The sequence below is a fragment of the Lepeophtheirus salmonis genome, chromosome 9, assembly GCF_016086655.4.
Source record: "Lepeophtheirus salmonis chromosome 9, UVic_Lsal_1.4, whole genome shotgun sequence".
Classification (NCBI taxonomy): Eukaryota; Metazoa; Arthropoda; class Copepoda; order Siphonostomatoida; family Caligidae; genus Lepeophtheirus; species Lepeophtheirus salmonis.
The window spans coordinates 14,502,207-14,521,476 of record NC_052139.2 but is presented as its reverse complement, the minus strand read 5'-3'; the positions used below and the strand labels follow the sequence as shown (position 1 = coordinate 14,521,476).

Below are 19,270 nucleotides of genomic sequence, written 5' to 3'. Positions count from 1 at the left end.
AATAAACATATGTCTGATATAGACAGTAATAATTCTATTGTTGGTTATACAAATGATTTCATAACTAATCATTTTAAGAACAATTTATGGAACATTATATTTTTCAAATTGTCCTTTGGCAAAAAATTTGATCGCTCACGATAAATTTGGTATATTGACTTCAAAAACAATTCCTAGTTCAGATGGAATAATTGTAAAACTACAAATGTTCACTTATACTTAATCAATGCAACTCTATTAGGTCAATAAAAGTAAAAAATGGCCGAATAAAGGTATTATACGCGCTTGGGAAAAATTATTATCTTGAACTCAATCTACATAGGTTTGCACCCCGGTCGTTCTTAGAGAAGAAAATATGAATTATGTATTAGAATACAATGTACAATTCCTATGTCAGATGGAGTAAACGTAATACTATTATTTATACTTAACCAGTGCAACTCCATCAACATTTATAAATTTAAAAAAAATGAAACAGCAAGGCAGTGTTTCAACGATTCCGTTCTGGTAATATGGACGTCAAAGATGTCAATAAAATCATGGAAATCGTCGAGTTGAACTGTGCATGAGAGCCCTTATTCCATTGCTCAGGAACTGAAGATTAGCCAGAAAGCTGTTTGGAACCATTTAAATCTGATAATCCTACCAAAGTTAATTTTAATGTCAAAATAAAGCGAGAAAACGCTCAAAACTTTTTACTTAATCTATTATAACGACTTCAGACCGGTCTAGGATTTCATAAATTGAACACAAGAATAGTAGTATGCAAGTCTCCATTTTACAAAATAAAATCTCCAGCTACTGGTTCTACCTTGTATTGCTTTAAATAGGTGAATACATAGAAAACTCATGAGCTTATAATTGAATTGATTTTGATTTGAATATTCATACATTAAAATTTTGATTGATATGACACAGATTGGGAATGAAGGCATGCAATTTATTCAATGAGTTTTCATAACTTTTTGTTTCACAGTAGATAGGAAAAATGGAGAAAAATGAATAAATAGGAATAGGAAGTGTAGTGATCAATCAATCTATTATTCATAACTAAACACACCTTTAGTCTTTATTTTAAACCATTAATTCCATCGAGTGTGGATTACATTTGTATTTCTAACGAATTAAACCACAAATGACTATTATTAACCATTTGGAAGCGCTCCAAATTGCACTTTAAGCAGTTAAATTTTGTGAGTATTTGACTCATCCCACAAATTTGAATTATTAGCCATTTATTGACTCAAATATGTCTTTGTATGTACAGGGTTCTACTTCTTTTTAACAACAAACACGATTTTTTTAAAATGGTTTTTCTCCAAAAAGAATCATCTGATTTTAATAATAACCAATTAATAAAAAAATTAAAATACAATATAATACAAAGTCTTTGGCGTCAATGGCCTCGATTCGAAATCGGAAACGGGGTAGTTCTTGATCAAGGCTAACAGCAATACACGGTTATACCCTACGACTAATGTTTGACTTCTACCACGCTTTTTAATAGTGACGTCATAGATTATGAGTGGTTGTGTGTTTTGTCAAAATCTGCCTTTCTTGCCCAGCAGTCGGTACGATACATCAAATTGAAAATTCTAGCAATAGTGACGTCATGGACTATGATTGGTTGCGTTTTTTTTTTCTTCAAAATCTGCCTGTTTGGCCAGGCAGTCTGTAAGATAAATCAAATTGGAAACTCTAGTAACCCTGATTACATGATGGTCTTACCTTGTATTTCTCTTAACCTTGGTCTCGATGACAGTGGCAATGGACAGAGTATTGCTGTCACCTCCAGACTTTTACAGTCCTTTCAGACCAATGAACTGTCTAGGTTTACGAACTTTGTAATCTCAACATTGTCCCGTCCGGCGTGGATCGCAATAAGAATATTTTGCCTTTGTACGATTGTGGAATAAATACTTCATTAATTGCTGGCATTTATTTTCACTGACGCCAAACATTTATGGGTAGCCATCAAAACAACTAACAATGTCCTACCTGCGTATGCAAAGTTTGTTGTAAAGCAACGGCAGTATGCTGTAAATATGAAGTTAATAAAATAAATTGGTATTTTCTCCCTTTCTTGATTTTTATTCAAGATTGCTTGTATGTTGAAGAAGCACAGATGAATTAATGTAGGTGTATAATTGGAGAAAACTTTCAAAAACTCCTGCATAACATATTGATGAAATAAGTATAAACAAAGAGTGATGAATGATCAACTATTTTCCTTGGATTCATCATAGGTACATATGTAATTTATACTTAATGGAGTAGTTCAAATTAACCTTTAAATACCTCTTTTTAAAGTTCATTCAGTACATCTTTATCTTTTATTTACATATTCTAAGTATTTTGAATTGATGAGTTCTATTGAGAGTTTGTCCTTTTGTGTTTGTATAGTATCTTTAGGCCGGAAGGGATTATCTTGCTGTGTGTCTAATAAAACTATAGGTTTTGCTTTTAAATATATTGAACACACATATGTATATGAACTAATACTTATATTTTGTATAATATATATGGCAGTCATAACTGAGCCAAATAGTGTGGAACACATACCACTCTAGGGAATCCTTATTATAATAGCCCTACTCAAATAATTTCTGTCTTTTTTGCCCCTAAATATTTAGTTTATATTTTTCTTTATTTTCATTTACAGACCGGATCTTTGCAAATGAAATCATCTCCATTTCTTCCTCAGCCTCATCGCCCATCATTCTAGAGCATCCACCAGAGAAAGTCATCGTTGCAGCCAAGGATCCAGTGACTCTCAACTGTAAAGCAGAAGGAGTTCCACCTCCTGTCATACATTGGTTTCGAAACGGAGACCCTCTAAATGTTAATTCCCCAAGATCACACCGCATCATTCTCCCAGACGGCTCTCTCTTTTTCCTAAAAACGAATTTTAGTCCTGGAAGGACTGCAGGGTCAGAGGATGAAGGAGTATACTGGTGTTCCGCCTCCAATGAGCACGGAACGGCTGTGAGTCGGAATTCCACTCTGACCATTGCATGTAAGTTTCTTTATTATATACTTCTTCCTTGAAGGAAGAAGTAATTTGACTCTTTAATGTATGCATATGTACATATGTAGTCGAATTTTGGACTAACAAGCATAAAGGTATTGATAGATAAGTTCAATGTGTGTAGGTGCTCACCCACATGTCAAGACTCTTTCCCCACTGGCTCAAATCAAACAATAATTTGATAACTATAATTGCTTTGAAATAAACAGAATTCATATATTTTCCATTCCTTTTTAGGAATGATATAACTTATCCAAAACCTAGTTGTGTAGTATTTGTTATAAACTTATATGTTAATCAGTGATGTAGTACACGGTACTTTTTTATGTAGCTGGAAACACAAATCAAATATATTGAATTGCACAAGTTGTTTTTTTTGTACCCAAGTATAATTATATTAAAAGTTATTATTATATCATGAATCACGTATGGTGTGCAGGTAAACTCGCACCTAAAACATAACAAAACACACACACACAAAGGTTATCACATTCTTATAAATATATATATATCAATTCTTTGGACATCATTATCAAGCAATGGCGTTCTAGTAGATCTGAATTTGTGTAAGATACTTTGAACTTTTCTGGTAATAAATTTAATTTCTCTTTGATGAGGCCCAATATAAAAATATATAAAATCGCTAGTATTTATTAATATTTTATAATTAAAAAAAAAACCGTTATTGATCACATGGTCATTTTCTATATGCTCACATTTAAATAGAAAAATGCCTTACAAAAGAACCAAATTATCACTTCATTAATTTTCCCATATACACTAAGCAGAGAGAGGGTGTTGAACCCTATTTTATATTTTATTCAAAATTTTGAATGATCAAGCAAATGGCATTTTCACAATATTTTGAACGGAAGCATCTTAGCCAAATCTAGTTTTTTTTCTTCTTTTTATTTGATTCAATAATTTGAATTACAAATTATTTATATTACAAGCTTCAATTACACAAGTTTATTTTAGATTCGACTAGCAAAGAGTACCTGCATTGCAGGGCTTAATAGAGGGGAATAGAAACAAAAAATGAAGATAGAAAAAAAAGGAGAGAGGGATGAAGAAAAAGACAGTGAGAGAAGAGGATAGAAGTGAAGAGGGAAGGAGAGGGGAGGGAAGGAGAGATATATTGAAAGAGAGAAGGAAATTAGCTTTTATTTCGGTTAACCTCTTAATGACCTCAGAAGTCAGATACACAAAAAATATCATTGAAACATTCTTGGTTGTTGTATAGGTCTACAAGCTAAATTTCTGAGTGATCTATTCTACTGTTTTAGACTCCATCTGTAATAACACGAGAAACAGACTTATAAATTTATACGAGTATAATCTATCCGATTTTAACATGTAGTGCAGCAGAGTCTTGTATCAAGTTATTGAGGATTGACTAATGAATTCATTTATTTAGTACAATTTTTTTTTTAAATGTACCTATACTCCGTCTGAAATCAGTCAATACAGAGAACGAACAATGTTTAGTTGGAGAAATCATTGTTTTTCTATTCATATAATTTTGGAAATGAATTACAACACGACTTTATACCTTACATTTTGTTTTCAATAGATTATTCTATGTTCTGCCCGCGGATTTATTTATTATATGCTGTCAAAATGATAATTTAGACATTTGTTTTATGATTGTTTTAATCCAATTATTTCTTATATTTCATAACTATTTTAATATTAGTACCAAAAAAAATAGCCTGAAGTTGGTCAAAAAAAAGGAAGGCGAAAAAAATGCACTTTTTATATGTCAGAATTTCTCGAATCATTTAATTATTAATTTTTTTTAGAAATTTGTCTTAATACAAGAAAACATATAAATTATCATATATTCAAATAGATACACGAATAAAACAATCAGATATCGAATATTTTCCTTGTGATATCAGTAGGTGATATTTTACGAATATCAATTTAAACCAGTTGATTTTTGAGTTGGTATTTTTTGCGTTACTAATATATTTCTTTCCTCTTTGGTAAAGTGAAAGGAGTCCTTGGTACTCAAATAAATATTCTTCTTTTTTTTTTCATCACCATCAAACCTGAATATATGTATTTAAAAAAAACACACATTCTAATTCAAAGAGATTACAACTATTTATTTTAGTTTTACACATAAATATGTGACCTACATAAAATATATTTTGACTCTATATTTATTAATATAAATCATAGTAAGTAATTATTTGCTATTACTGTAAGAATAAACTTTTTTGACATTCCAAGCATTTATTGAATATTGAATCTCAATTGACATGTTTTTTATATATTTCTTTTATTTATTTACGTATACATATTATATTAGTTGCAGTATCCGTGTGTAACAAAGAAATCATCAATGTCTCTTTGTTAAGTTGTTGTCGTCTAAACCAGGGATTCTCAACTTTTTTTTTTTTCTTTTTTGGTGATGTACCACTTGTAAAATATTAATAGGATCCAAGTACCCCCTTATCATTTTTAACTTCAGTGATAGGAGTGTCTGCCTCATTATATTTGCGGGAGGGGGCGGGGGTGAGACGCCCCTGAGTTATGTACCACTTAAACAATATTTTTTTCAAAATCTCAAGGGGTAAGCTTACCCCAATTGGACAACCACTGATCTAAACCACAAAAGAATTAAAAAATGTTTGCATAATACGTATATGTCCCCTCAACGCAAAAGCAAGTTAGAATGATTTTTTTTTTAAATTGATTAATCTTTGACAATTTATCCTCAATTTATAGTAATACTTATTATCCTTTTTACTTAAAGTAAAAAGAATTGACCGGCACAATTAAAAAAATGATAAATTGATAGATTATATTTAAAAAGGGGCATATTGGTGCCAATATAAGACTCTTAAAAAAACAAAGATTATAAACTACAGCTAAAAATTTTAAGAATCTTACTTGATCCCAGAAATTTGAATACAAAGCCTATAACTAACATAAATATATCTATAAAATAGTTCTATATGAAGTAAAATAATTAGTTGGGATTTTCTCATTTTCTTGGTTTTTGTTCAAGATTGTCTTTATAATGATCTGCCTAATGTATGTAGTATCCTTGGAAAGAATCAGGAGTCCATATATGCATTCGGGTCTCCCTTATAAGTATTTTAGATAACTGAATAACGACATGAACATTACTACGTTGAGTCAAAGAAATTAAAAAAACGTAAGAAAGTAAAATTTACTTGATTTTTGTTCAAGATTGTTTTTGTGGGAATTGAACTAATTTGGTTCTTTAAAGGTGTTGTCTCATGGAAAAATTCGGTCTGTTTCAGTTTCCTTTAGTATTCAGTCTAAATATAGATATGTTTATGGTACTGAAACTTAAAGTGTTTCATATTATTTTGACAATTTGATTAACTGGGACATGAAGATAATTGGTACATTGTGCAAGACTGAAAAAATTGATATACCAGTTAAAAACGATAGACTTGTCATGTATTGTATATCGCAAACTTATTTTGAAAAAAAAAACACATCAGGAATAAAGCCCATAATCCGTTGGTAGTAAGCGTATTCTTCCCCAAGTAAGGAAATAATATTCAACAATGATTGGAAATTGTTCACGACTTAAGTTTAAAAGGAGCTTATTTTAATTCAGCCAATCAACGCTCAGACCACTGATTAGGAGATAAGATGCATAATATAAGTTGAGATAATATTTGGTGTTAGCTAGGTAATGCCGTGTTATATATCGATTCAAATCAGTCTAGTAAAAATCATCCATTATCAAACCGAATTAAATCTGTTTGGACCGAATCTCAACACTAATATTAATCTACATCTCTTCTCCCCCTCCTCTAAGAAGAGTCAAGTAATGTTTTAATGTCCTTCAATCAATTGGCAAGAAATAAATTGATTTATTTTTTAGATCATGGAAACCTATTATAATATGTTCCAAATTTACAAAGTATAATTTAGCGTATAACTCTCTACCTATCTACATATTTATATGTTCATATGTAATCAGAGATCCTTCATAATTCCACACTTCCTACATAGTACTTATTAGATTGATATGAAATTACATATGCGTTCACATTTAATTCATTCTTAATTTGTATTCTGAATTATAGACATACATACGAATGTAGATATAATGAGATAATATTTGTAATAAAATGTGTGAAACGTTCCATTTTCAATTTGCTTCTCTGTTTGAAATTTGAAGAAAATAATTTGATATGAAGGAAGGAGTTCCTTCCTACATACTATATAACCATATATATATGTATGCACGTTCAGTGGAAGTAAATATATAATATTTTTCATAAAGAAAGATCTCCTGAGGGTTTTCTGGGCTTGTCAATAATATTGACTAAGGTCGTTTCACTGCTCAATTTTATTTTATTTACGAAATGGTACTCATATTTCAAATCAATCCCTATGTAATGTATATATTTTGAGGTCTTATTTTTCTCCTCCCTTATTCCTCTAGTACAGTGGTTCCAAATCTTACTTGCGCCAAGTTGTGGTAACCCCAAAGAAACAAAATTAGTTGAGTTGATCCTTCTTCACTGCCTTTTTGGAGTTAACTAGTAACGTTGTTATTAGACAAGGATATTGTATTCAATTTGTTAGCCTATTCAGCTCCAAGCATAACTGAAACAATGTCCTTGGTTGCTTATAGCAGAAACGCCTCGGCAATGGTGTGATGTTTAGCATTTCATTTTGATGGGCTTCATCGATTCGGGTGGCATAATTTCTTTGCAAATCACACAAAAAATCCCTCACTATATATATTTTTTTTCCTAATATGTGACTCTCGATTCATCATGGGTAATCAGACATGTTGGTTTGTTTACTTCCAAAAGATGCTACTTACTAAACATAACCTCGATACGTGCAAGTAGTTTCATCTCTTGGACTTTGCACGGACTTTTCAAAGGATCCTCGTCAGGTCATTATATGTGTTGCATCACGCAACCTTTCCTCCAAAAAGAAACCGAAGAAAGGCTTGAAATCATCTGGTAGTTAGCCAAATTAGTCAATCATACCAACCGCTATTTTTATCCCCAACGAATCCTCAGTGTTACGGAGAGTAATCCTTTCATGAGCACACATACATATAGAAAACCCCAATATCCAAAATAAACCATTTTCTTGATCGATAAACATTAAATTACCAAATCAGATTGGAACACTGGTTACTTGAAAATTCAGTCACGTTTCATGTATCAAATATAGCTTTTTGGAGTTTATGATTAGATATCTTTTTTTATTGGTCTATTTCAAATAAGTAAATCGTATGTATCAATAGATATATGGATAGATTAATAAAATAGGTACATATATATTAATTGACAGTTATTACCTTTACAGTATAAATATACTTTAATTGATTAATTATAAGTCGTTATAATTGGTCTTCATAAGGCCTAACGGAATGACTAAATATAGAATGTCGTAATTAATTCGGAGGAGTTTTATTATTTATTTTTTTTACTCTTCTTTGTCTAATCTACAGATGAAAGATCACCTCTTTTATTTTCTTCCTTTTTTTTGACCAGTTGAAGGCTATTTTTTCTATTAGTAACATAGTTATGAAATGAAAAAAGGAGTTGAAATAAACAATCGTGTAATGAATGTCATTAGGAATTAGAATATTTTTGAGTTGTTTTATTTATTTTACACCATTAGAATAATAAATTATTATAATTTCTTAAGACATCTATTATACCATTGCTTTAATTCAATTCCCTCTTTCATTTCATAACTATTTTAGTAATAGAACAATCGAAAAAATTGTGACCGGTAATATTGCATCATGGCATATTTGCCACCTTTTATATTTTTTTATTATGAGTTGAACTTTACTGTTGTACTAATTTTGGTAAATATAGAGCAATTTTTTCAAATGTTTGACCTTGTGATTTATTTATTGCCATTGCTATAAAAAACCTTAAAAAAGTATTGAGACACGGGGAATTGATCTTGTTTAATGAAATAAATTAGCTTATTAGCGGAAAACCAAACTTGCCTCCAGAGCCCAGGAATCTGGTTTGATCAGAATGAAACATAGGCTTACATACATAACTCACAATTTTGAACAACTTTTAGTTTATGTCTAAAGTATGAATTTGTCTCAGTTTTTGAAGTTTTTATCATTGTTTTTCCAAGTGGGGCGAACGGAAATCAGACATATATATGAATTATTTTAATGCTTCATGTATCCTACATAGTATTAAAATGGGCCATTTTTATTATTTCTATGAAGAAATTTTAGCTATTATATATAAATACAAACGTGTAACTATGCTTTTTAAAAAAACATTACTAAGCAATATTATAATACAGTATCAGATTGTGGAGAAATAATATGATAATAGTAGTCCAGGATTAGTTAAAAGATAAATACCATTTGGTATAGTTGACTTATTTGTTAACTACCAGTTGATTTTGGGCCTTTTTTCGTTTTCTTTTTGTAGGTAAAGTTGCGTGATAAAATAAAGTAACTGCTCAATCTCCATCAGATGAGTTATATAGCTAGAGAAGAAAAAAAAGACAATACGGATGAATGTACTTAGGATTTTTGAGCCCTTATTTTGGGAAGAATGAACAAAAAAAGTGCGCTAAATTATCAAAATGTGGCATTTTGTATTTAAAGAAAAATATAGGTTGATAAGGATAATTTAAAGTAATTAGTTTCTTTTTGTTTATCATGGTCTTAGAACAGTATTGGTAGTTTTAAACATACTAAGACTTTTTAATCTCTACATTAGTAGTTTGAACAAATTTCAAGTTGGCCGAATGTTCAAGAGTCTTATTAAAATAGGATATCTCATTATCACCACCACTTATTAATTATACATCCAACCTTATGAATAAATTGAAGATCAGAAATTAGCAATCTGGCACAAAATTATCCTTCGTTGTAAGATTCAAAGGGGATTATTCAACAATCCATTTTGGGCTGAATGTATCCTTTGCCCCTTTGGCTGTTGTAAAAATCTGGCTTCCTCACATATTTGATCTTGTAATCATAACCCTGATTGCATCATATATATATTTTTACCTCCAAAAAGAGAGCCTAACGAAGTAAGATTTTTGCAGGTGGATCTTCCCTAAAAAATATGATCAAAAGCTATTTTGAGATCTAAGCAGAACCCAAATTGGTTCTATTTACTTCATACCTGTTTAAAAAATGACTCATTTTTGTCAAGAAAAGGGCAAAATGAGCTATTTTCACCAAAAAAGATCAAAGAGAGCAATTTTTTGAGGGATCACTCACAAATCCTAATTCTATTGATGAAATAAATAAAAAGGAATAGTGGAGGTTTTCTAATAAATACTAGCTGGAAGTGCACAATCTTCAATCACGCAACTTCTTGTGGTATAAAACATCATTTTTGATATATGGTGGTAAATTCATATGAACATTCTACAACAATGGTTTTTGCCTCGAGGAGATACAACAGTAAAGTTCAAACCGATGCTATAAAAACAAATAAAGGCGGCGACTAAGTCAAGCGGCAAAATTATTGACGGCGAAAATGTTGGGGGTAAAATTAACTGGAACTCGAATAATAGCCTTCAGTAAGTCAAAAAAAGGGAAGGGAAGTGTGTCTTCCATTCCTTGTTCTAATTAACTCTAAGTAGAACCATGGTTTAGGTGTGTCTTGTATATATATATCTTACAATTAATTGGTTCTTGATCTCATCTATATAATCAATTTATAATAAAAATTAATTAATTATTATTATCACCGATTCCTTATTTATAAAGATTTTCGTTAGCCTGATTATGGAATGTTTATTACTCTTTTCTTCTTTGGTCATAAAATTTAAGACTTGCATTTCATAATTATATATTAATAAAAACACGAAGAACATTTCCAACAGACCCTCTAAGATGAGTCCGAAGAAGATTCACTGTTTTAGCCAACTATTTTTTTGAGATATTGGGTAAAAACTGACTTTGAGACAATTTTTTTAAGTAGGAATGTTTTTCTAATATTAATGTTGCTTATATTTTGTCAAATTTAAAAAAAATCGAATTATCAGAGAGTGTTCATGTGAGAGTAATTTTGAACAAGTAAAAATACTTGTTGCATTATTTTGAATAGTGTTTCTTTTATCAATATAAATATCTGCCAAATATTTTTTTCACTAGTTATTAAATAAATATTAAAGTGGTGTAACCCAATATATTTTGCCTCTTCTGAAAAAGCATGAAAATTCCGGATATGACATCATTTGAATTATTAGTTATTTTGCTATCAGTTGATATAATTTTATTGAAATTCCAAACTACCTCAGCGGAGAGATATTGTCAGTACAAAGGGTACAGTTGCAAAAAGTGTTTTAATTATCCTTGTTCTTCTTTATTATTTTATATAGAGAGGACTTGGACCGGTGAGCGAAGAAATTAGGTAAAACAGGTAAGTGTCCATAGGGCAATGAGACATGTCTTTATCTTGTCCATTGTAACGAGTGTTGATTTTTTCATCGTATTCTCCTTTATTGTCTTATGTACTTACACTTCAAAGCAATCATGTTGTTTATTTAGGTCTCTAAAGGGGGTTTTGAGGGTGAATAGTGATCAGGTATATCTTTATCAGTATAATACATTGAAAATTAATAATTCAGCACTATGTCATGTCAAATGATTCATTCCTCAAAAATAACACATATTTAGTCCAATTCGATATTTTTTACTTGTTGCTACAGTCGCCAACACATACACACCAACTTTCAGCCAGATTGGTTAATTTTTTATTTTGTTTTGTTAAGCATTTGTTTGAATCCAGGAAGTGAAGTGATTTTCAAAAAATGGACAAAAAAGAATTTTTGTGACGTGACTAAAACAACATATTTAGTACTGGCTTCGACGCTGTGTTGAGTTACTTAGGGAACTGTTACATTTAGTATCATGATGAAAAACATATTAAGAGAGTTCTATAATTTTGTACTTGGTTTTTGGAATATTTTTGGGGAAATTTTTTTTTTTAATTCACAACTGTTTACAAAAATTGAATTGTTTCGAAAATAATAATTTCAAATATTATTATTATTTTTTTTTTTTTGAAAAAATCTCAGAAATCCACAGCTGTCTCCAAGATATTAAATTTTGCAGAAAAAATTTCAAAGATCCACTGTTCTAACAAAATATCTTTTTTTATTTTTTTATTTTCTAAAACCCCCAGTTGTTCACAAAAAATTAAAATCATAATCCTGTAGACTCCCTTGCTATGTTTAATCAAATATTCACATTCGTCTCACAATCAATTAATGACATCATTGGATTGGGTTGGTGGCCCTATTTGGGGGTGAACCCCACAAGTTGGTATCGACTGATCTAAGTAGATTCTTTAAATCTATTTCACATTCGTCTCAAAATCAATTAATGGCATCATTGGATTGGGGTTGCGACCCCAATCCACAGGTTGGTAACGACTGATCTAAATAGATTGTTTAAATCTATGTAGATTATATTATTCTGTGCTAAATTTTAGGGATGTAAAAGTGTTGCAACTTTTTTTTGGTCTCCCTTGTTCATATAAATAACTTTCTCCAGGTCTCAATATATGTATGTACCTACCCAATATACTAATTAACTTTAATATATATCTATCTACTGAATATTATTTAAATATGCAATATTAGGTAAGTATTCAACTGACAAAATCAACAATCCTCCCACACTATACAATATATATAGATAGAAAGATACATTTTTGATAAGAATAGCAGTCATAATTAAGAACACATTCTATTCATTTACTTTGCATATCAAGTTGCCAAGTCCTTTTGTCTTTGTTGAGTTAAATTTATGGGCCAATGTTGTTATGCAAATTTAATTAAATTACTCCTTCATAAAAAGCAACTTTATCCCTAGAATGTATCATCCACCATGTTTAAATATTTGACAATGAGCAGACCAGTGAATACGGGAGATGGAGAATGATAAAGGAGGTTTACAGCCTCATTCCCCCTGGACAAAAACCTTGTTATTAAACTTGTCGAAAAACCGTTTGATGCTAAAAAATGAATGCTTTCAGTCACAATTTGAAATTGACAATATTCATTGTTGTCAACTTTTTTTCAAATTTTTTCTTCCTTAAAAAAAGGTCATTCTAAAAATATATTGATTAAATTCTTGAAGTTTTGTATCAAGAAGTCCAACACCTCAAAGAAATATTCTTGTAACGGTTCTGACTATGAGATTCAAAACTGGTACATACTTGGTCAGAGTGATTTCTTTTTTTTTTTATGTCTAGACCGAATTTCAGTCGAAATATTCGTTCAAACCATGCAACAAAATTACCTTTCCTAAAAAAAACCCCTGATTTTTCCCCTTCAAATTTACTACGAGACCTTTCCTGACCAAAGTTGAACCAGATTAGTTAAAATTAACAAAATTTAAGAATAATCTGAGATTTCCACACTAAAGATTATAATAGCAACTACAGTCTACATTTTTGGAGTATCAGTATTAAAGCAAGTCAGAATGTATTTTATTAAAATGGAGTCTAGATAATATATTTTGTATTTTTCGATGAATATTTATGGTATATTTTTATCAATAAATTAGGCTTGTTAGTCCCGTGGAAGGGCCAGAAATTGTACTTAAAGTAGCAAAAATCATCGTCATAATGAAAGAATTGGAAATTAATGATTTTATTTGAAAGGCCAAATTGGAGTCAAATTAAGTATCCTATATCCAAAACAAAAACTCTAAGCTATGGGTAACATTTTTGGATATCTTTAAGCATTCCGTAATTAGAGAACAAAGACTATAATTGACCGAAATATGTATATATCCAACACATGGGCTGAAAAGTCCATAGATGTTGCTATTTATTTTTTAAATCACCTCATTTAGAGTTAGTTCAAACCTTTGAAAGACAGCCGTCAAGACCTCATGACAATTTGTTAGTTAGTTTGTGGGTTATTGCCCTAAATGTGACGACGCTACCTTTGTTATTTCCAAAACAATGAATAAAAAAATTTAATTTGACACTGTTTCTTGATGTAAAAAAATACTGTTTCAATGGCTTGAAAAGTGTCATTGGGACTCGACTCCTTCAATTTTGAACAAAAAAAGTGATTCTTTTTTAGGGGCAGGACTTTTCAGCCCATGTGTTTTAGAAATTATGTAAACAAAAAAAATCAAGGTAATTAAATGGCGATAGCATAAAAGGAAGCTGGGATTTTTTTTGATGAAACAGAGAAAAACGTATTATGGGTTTTTTACTTCAATAAGAAACCGAAGAGGATTTTTTAAAAAGTCAAATATAATATTAAACCATTGAAAAACTGTCCAACAACTTATTAATTTGAATGATATTTGTTTAAATTTTTACATAAACATATTATATACAAGTTCAGTCAATTTGATCGTGCTGTATTTGAACTTTAAATTGAATTTTGATACCTTCAATATAATCAATTTCAGTTGATGAGGCAGGAGCTTATCAAGCTAATTCCCTTTTTTATTTTCGTTATTCTCGTAGCGGGAATAGTTATACACTCTTCTTTATAAATGATTTCAACTTCATGACGTCTCAGTATCTTTTATGATCAGTGTTACCAAATAACCGATTTTTATCAGGTTCAGTTAACCTTAAAAATCTTGGCTCCCAAGGACTTTATCACTTTTTTGAATTAATATAAATTATAGTACACATATCTACAGATACATTTAACATACGGTCGAAGTATTGAGAAATAGTATCCCAGCTTGTTTTTATGTTATCACCACACATTTCTCCTTTTCTTGATTTATGTTCTGGATTGTTTTTGTTTTAACTTTTGTAATAACATACGTATTATATTTTCAGATATTGACAACGATTTCCGCGTCGTTCCACGCAACATGGAAGGGATTCTGGACTCAACCATTTCCATGAATTGCATTCCACCAGCTGGCCTTCCCACCCCTGTCGTTAGGTGGAAGAAGAACGATGAATACTTGGACTTATCTTCTTCTCATCGTATTCTGATCCTTGCATCTGGTACCCTCAAAATTAATCCACTGGAAGAGGACGATGCTGGCCAATATCAATGCTCTGCCTCAAATTTAGCTGGAACCAAGGAGACAAATCCCGTGCATTTGAAAGTTTTGAGTAAGTAAACAGATTAATTTTTTATTTACAACCAGCGGCAATAATCAAAGCCTATATCGGTCGACCTAAAGTTAGTCTTTATCAAATATAAAAATAATAATTCATGGTAAAAGTAATACATTTAAAATAAGAATATTGAAAGTAACAAAATAAAATAGTCCCAAAATAAAAATAAATATGTCACACAAAAAAAAAATTAGCTAAAAATCGTTTGGGGTCAACCTCACTTCCCTTACAAATGGATAAAGTTATAGAATTCCAAAGACTAGCCGATCTAAACTAGTTGGAGGGCTGTACCCCACTCAAATTTAGGAATTTTGTTGATTTCTAGAAAATTTAATGTTCGAAATTTTTTTCCTAAAAATTTTATTTTCTCTGAACATCTATGAATTTTTGAAAATTTTATTCAAAAAATTTCTATAGAAAATACAGAAAAAATTTTAAATTAAGCGTCCCTCCAAAAAAAAATAATTAATGATGATAATTTATATATATATATATATATCCTACGGACGCCCCTGATGGTGTTTTGAACAGAGATTATCGTTTCTTGGAAGAGGTAGCCTTTATTTAGTATCCAAGGTGGGGGAAATAGGATCATCTTTTTGTCTAAATTTCAGTGGATAGCAATAACATCCATAATGGCACGTCTATGATACAGAGTGAAGAGGCCAATGTTTTTGATTTTGCAATGAAGTAAAAAAGAGACAAATATAGCTTGTACCTTGCTCAATGACTTTATTAGCTACTTTCTGGGAGGATTAAAGATCTCAGATACGTACATTAAGATTGGGAGGAGATTAAATATTACATATATATTTTTTCAAAATGTGTTGTTTTATGCATATACATTAAATAATGTGGGGTCATCAATACCTATATATGTATACCCTTACACGTGTTGTTTTTTTCATACAACTTTGGGGGAAACAATGAAAATCCACTTCATAATATTTAATATATGTATGTGGAAAATTGAGAAAAATCTGCTTAAAAAATATTTTTATTTCGCAATATATTTGTGCTAAAGGTTTGTTATTACTCAATGCAAAAGGTGTTTGGCTCAGAATTTAAATATAATTTCATGATTAAATGCATCAGAAAATTATTTTTATATGTTCGTATACCCTCAAAATCATGTTGTAATTACGAAGGAAAAATAGAATTTTACAAGAAATAGTTTTATATATATTTTAATATTATGTCTGCTATCGACCAAATACTTTATAAATTGGCATCAAGCTATTGCTCAATTTGATGAAATGAGAAGGGTATTTAATATTCATGACAGATTGTGAAAATGAAGTTTGTCAAATAACATATTACATTATATCAGTGATATAATATTCCTTGAGAAATTTTCTTAATGAAAGGGATTTAACTCTAATTTGGTATGTGATATCATTGATGGTAGTTCTACTCATAAATGAAATTTTGGTTGTGTAACTCAATCCAACACGGAGTTTTAGTTAATAAAATTAGCACTTTGATGAATTTTTGATTTGTGATACATCGTAAACCAAGGCAATGATATCCAAAAGCAATCAGTTACCTAAACAAAACAGAACTTATGATTTTATTTAAATTTTTGTAATGAAAATACTATGAACCTTAGTTTGAGACCTTTAAAATCTAATGACTAACTATAAGTTAAATATGATTAGTCCCTATGGGATATTGCAAGGATGAAAAGACCTTCCATGTCTTCAAAGATCCTTTGTGACACACTGTTAACTTGAATGTTATAAGTACATGGGAGCTTTGATTTGTTATATACCTATGTTGGCGTTTTCTATATTACGAGTAATAGTTCTTTCAAGCTATTAATGAGCATATTTATAAAGCATTTAATTTGGAATCATTCAGCAGAGTTTGAAAGTTAAAAGAAAAATATTAACAAAAATGTATTGTATTTTTAAATAGAGGATATCATTCGACAACAAGGATTTTGAACAATACTATTAGAACCAACATTCTATTTTCACTTTAGTAAATTATAAATTAAAAAACGTAATATAAGTTATAGTTAAAAAAGGGATCTATGTAAAAAAAAGAAAAGAAGCTAATTTTTGCGGCTGTTGCGTGTGCTCTTTCTTCTTTTTTTCTTTATTTAATAAGTCGGGTGTGTGATAACATTTCCCTCTAAAAAAAAAGAATTATCTCGTATCTTTGGTGTAAACCGTTTTAAAAACGAATAATAAAATAGATAAATATGAATTTAAATAAAACTATAGTATTTGGCCTGGACTTATAATATATTAATTGTAGAAAGTTCTCCTCTTTACGGCAGTAATTCAATTTCTCCCTCCCAAATCATATAACAGGCAGCTGATATTAACATGAGTCTTAATTCAGTGATATAATAAGTCATGCTCCCTTAATCTCCTCACGCACTCACAAAAATCATATCTCTAGTTATAGTACAATCATGTAAGACAACATCTGATATTTCACCTAATTCAATAATAATCGTTTTCTTGACGTGTATTATACAAGTTTAGCTGTAATTGATATTCTTCAAAAAAGGGCAAAATTGTTTCAAGCTTTCCCCACTAGTTCCTGCAAAAAAAACAAAAAAACAGTCTAATTTGATTCGGAAAGGGTGCAAAGTAATCACTATTTCACGTCGTTTCTCAAATAATTCAACTCTCTGAAATACCTTTCTTTTCTACTAAAAATAAGAAAATACCCCAGGTGGTCTTAACGTTTCCAAGTGACTGTATATAATAACATATATTTGTAGACTTTTGTCGTCCTATTACCTATTGACTCAGAAATACCCGAATGGATTTAGCTAGTTTTTGAAATGGGACGCTGTACTGAGCATTTTTATAATTTTTCGTCTACCTCAACTTGAATCAATTTGCCTTACTATTAAATACATATTTAATGCAACATTTTTTGCAAAATATTTATTTAATTTGAAATTCCTCGTAGGTAATAAGCCCTGATAAATCCTTGGAGAGAGCCCCTAATAGGTATTAGTTATATTAAATGTCAATTAAGAAGAGCTTTTGTGGATTTATGTAGTGTTTTTATGGGCGTACGTCATTTCACTCGATATAGGTATATACGTACATTTAAATATATATTACCTAATTGTTATTCTAATTGTGTCAATTGTGTCTTTTTTAATATTATTGTACTTTGTATTAAAAGTGACTAATATATGGAAATGCAGCTTATATATTACTTGCATAACTATTATACATACAATCGTTTATGTGCTTGAATATTTGTATATTACAATATTTATAATACCAATTTATTCAAATGAATGCAACTTTTTTATTATTACTTTAATCCATTTTTTAAATAATAAGTATGTATGTGCCATCATAGAAAGATATCATCCTATATTTAATACTTATATATATATATATAGGGTGATATAACTATTATTATTGATATAGGTTTCGAATAAAAAATTACTTATTTATGTGCCTTTCAAATAATAAAAATGTTTCAAAAAATACCAAAATAGAATTGCATTAAATGCAATAAATCATGCATATAATTTAATGGATTTGAATACTATTAATATGCCTACTTACATCATATGTGTGTACACACTATATAAAATAATATATATTTACTCACATTTGAAATATATAGTGTGTTAATTGCATAAAAGTAGATTCAACGATTGATTGGGTATTTAAACTTTCTTAAGATAAAGTTTCCACGTCTAACTTACGTGTAAATAACCTGAATCATTTTGTAACAGAATAAAAGACAATATATTTCTAAGAAATTTACATATTATTATAATCCTCAAACCTCAACAACTATCCCTTCCTTTATGAAAAGTTAATGTGATTTAAAATGTTTTAAGAGTGTAAGAGTAAAAATACCACGATTGTCTAGAAGCACGACAATTTCGTACGTGTCGAGTATTTACTCGTGTTAAGAAAAACCGAGATCGATTTTTTCAAGTTCGGTCTAAAGGGATTTTTCTTGGTCGTTTTCTAATCGTGGACCGACTTTTTATCAGTTTCCTTTTGTGGACCGATTTTCTTACAATCCCTGTTGTACACATATGAAAAACTTTCAACTTCATATGACGTCATTGTATCAATGTTCATAATTTGAAAAGACACATAACTTCGTGAAATAGTTATTCAGAAAATCGTTTTAGATATATGTAATTTTGTAACAAATCCGCCCCATA

The 19,270-nt window shown here is 30.0% G+C and overlaps 1 protein-coding gene across 1 annotated transcript in view; it reads left to right on the top strand.

Annotated features, from left to right (window-relative positions):
* LOC121124403 (protein sax-3) overlaps positions 1-19,270 on the top strand; it is a 224,532-nt gene that overhangs the window by 188,772 nt on the left and 16,490 nt on the right. The window contains exons 2-3 of the mRNA XM_071890895.1: positions 2,663-3,016; positions 14,815-15,099. Coding sequence (XP_071746996.1) covers positions 2,663-3,016; positions 14,815-15,099 — 639 coding nt within the window. The remainder of the gene's footprint in view (positions 1-2,662; positions 3,017-14,814; positions 15,100-19,270) is intronic.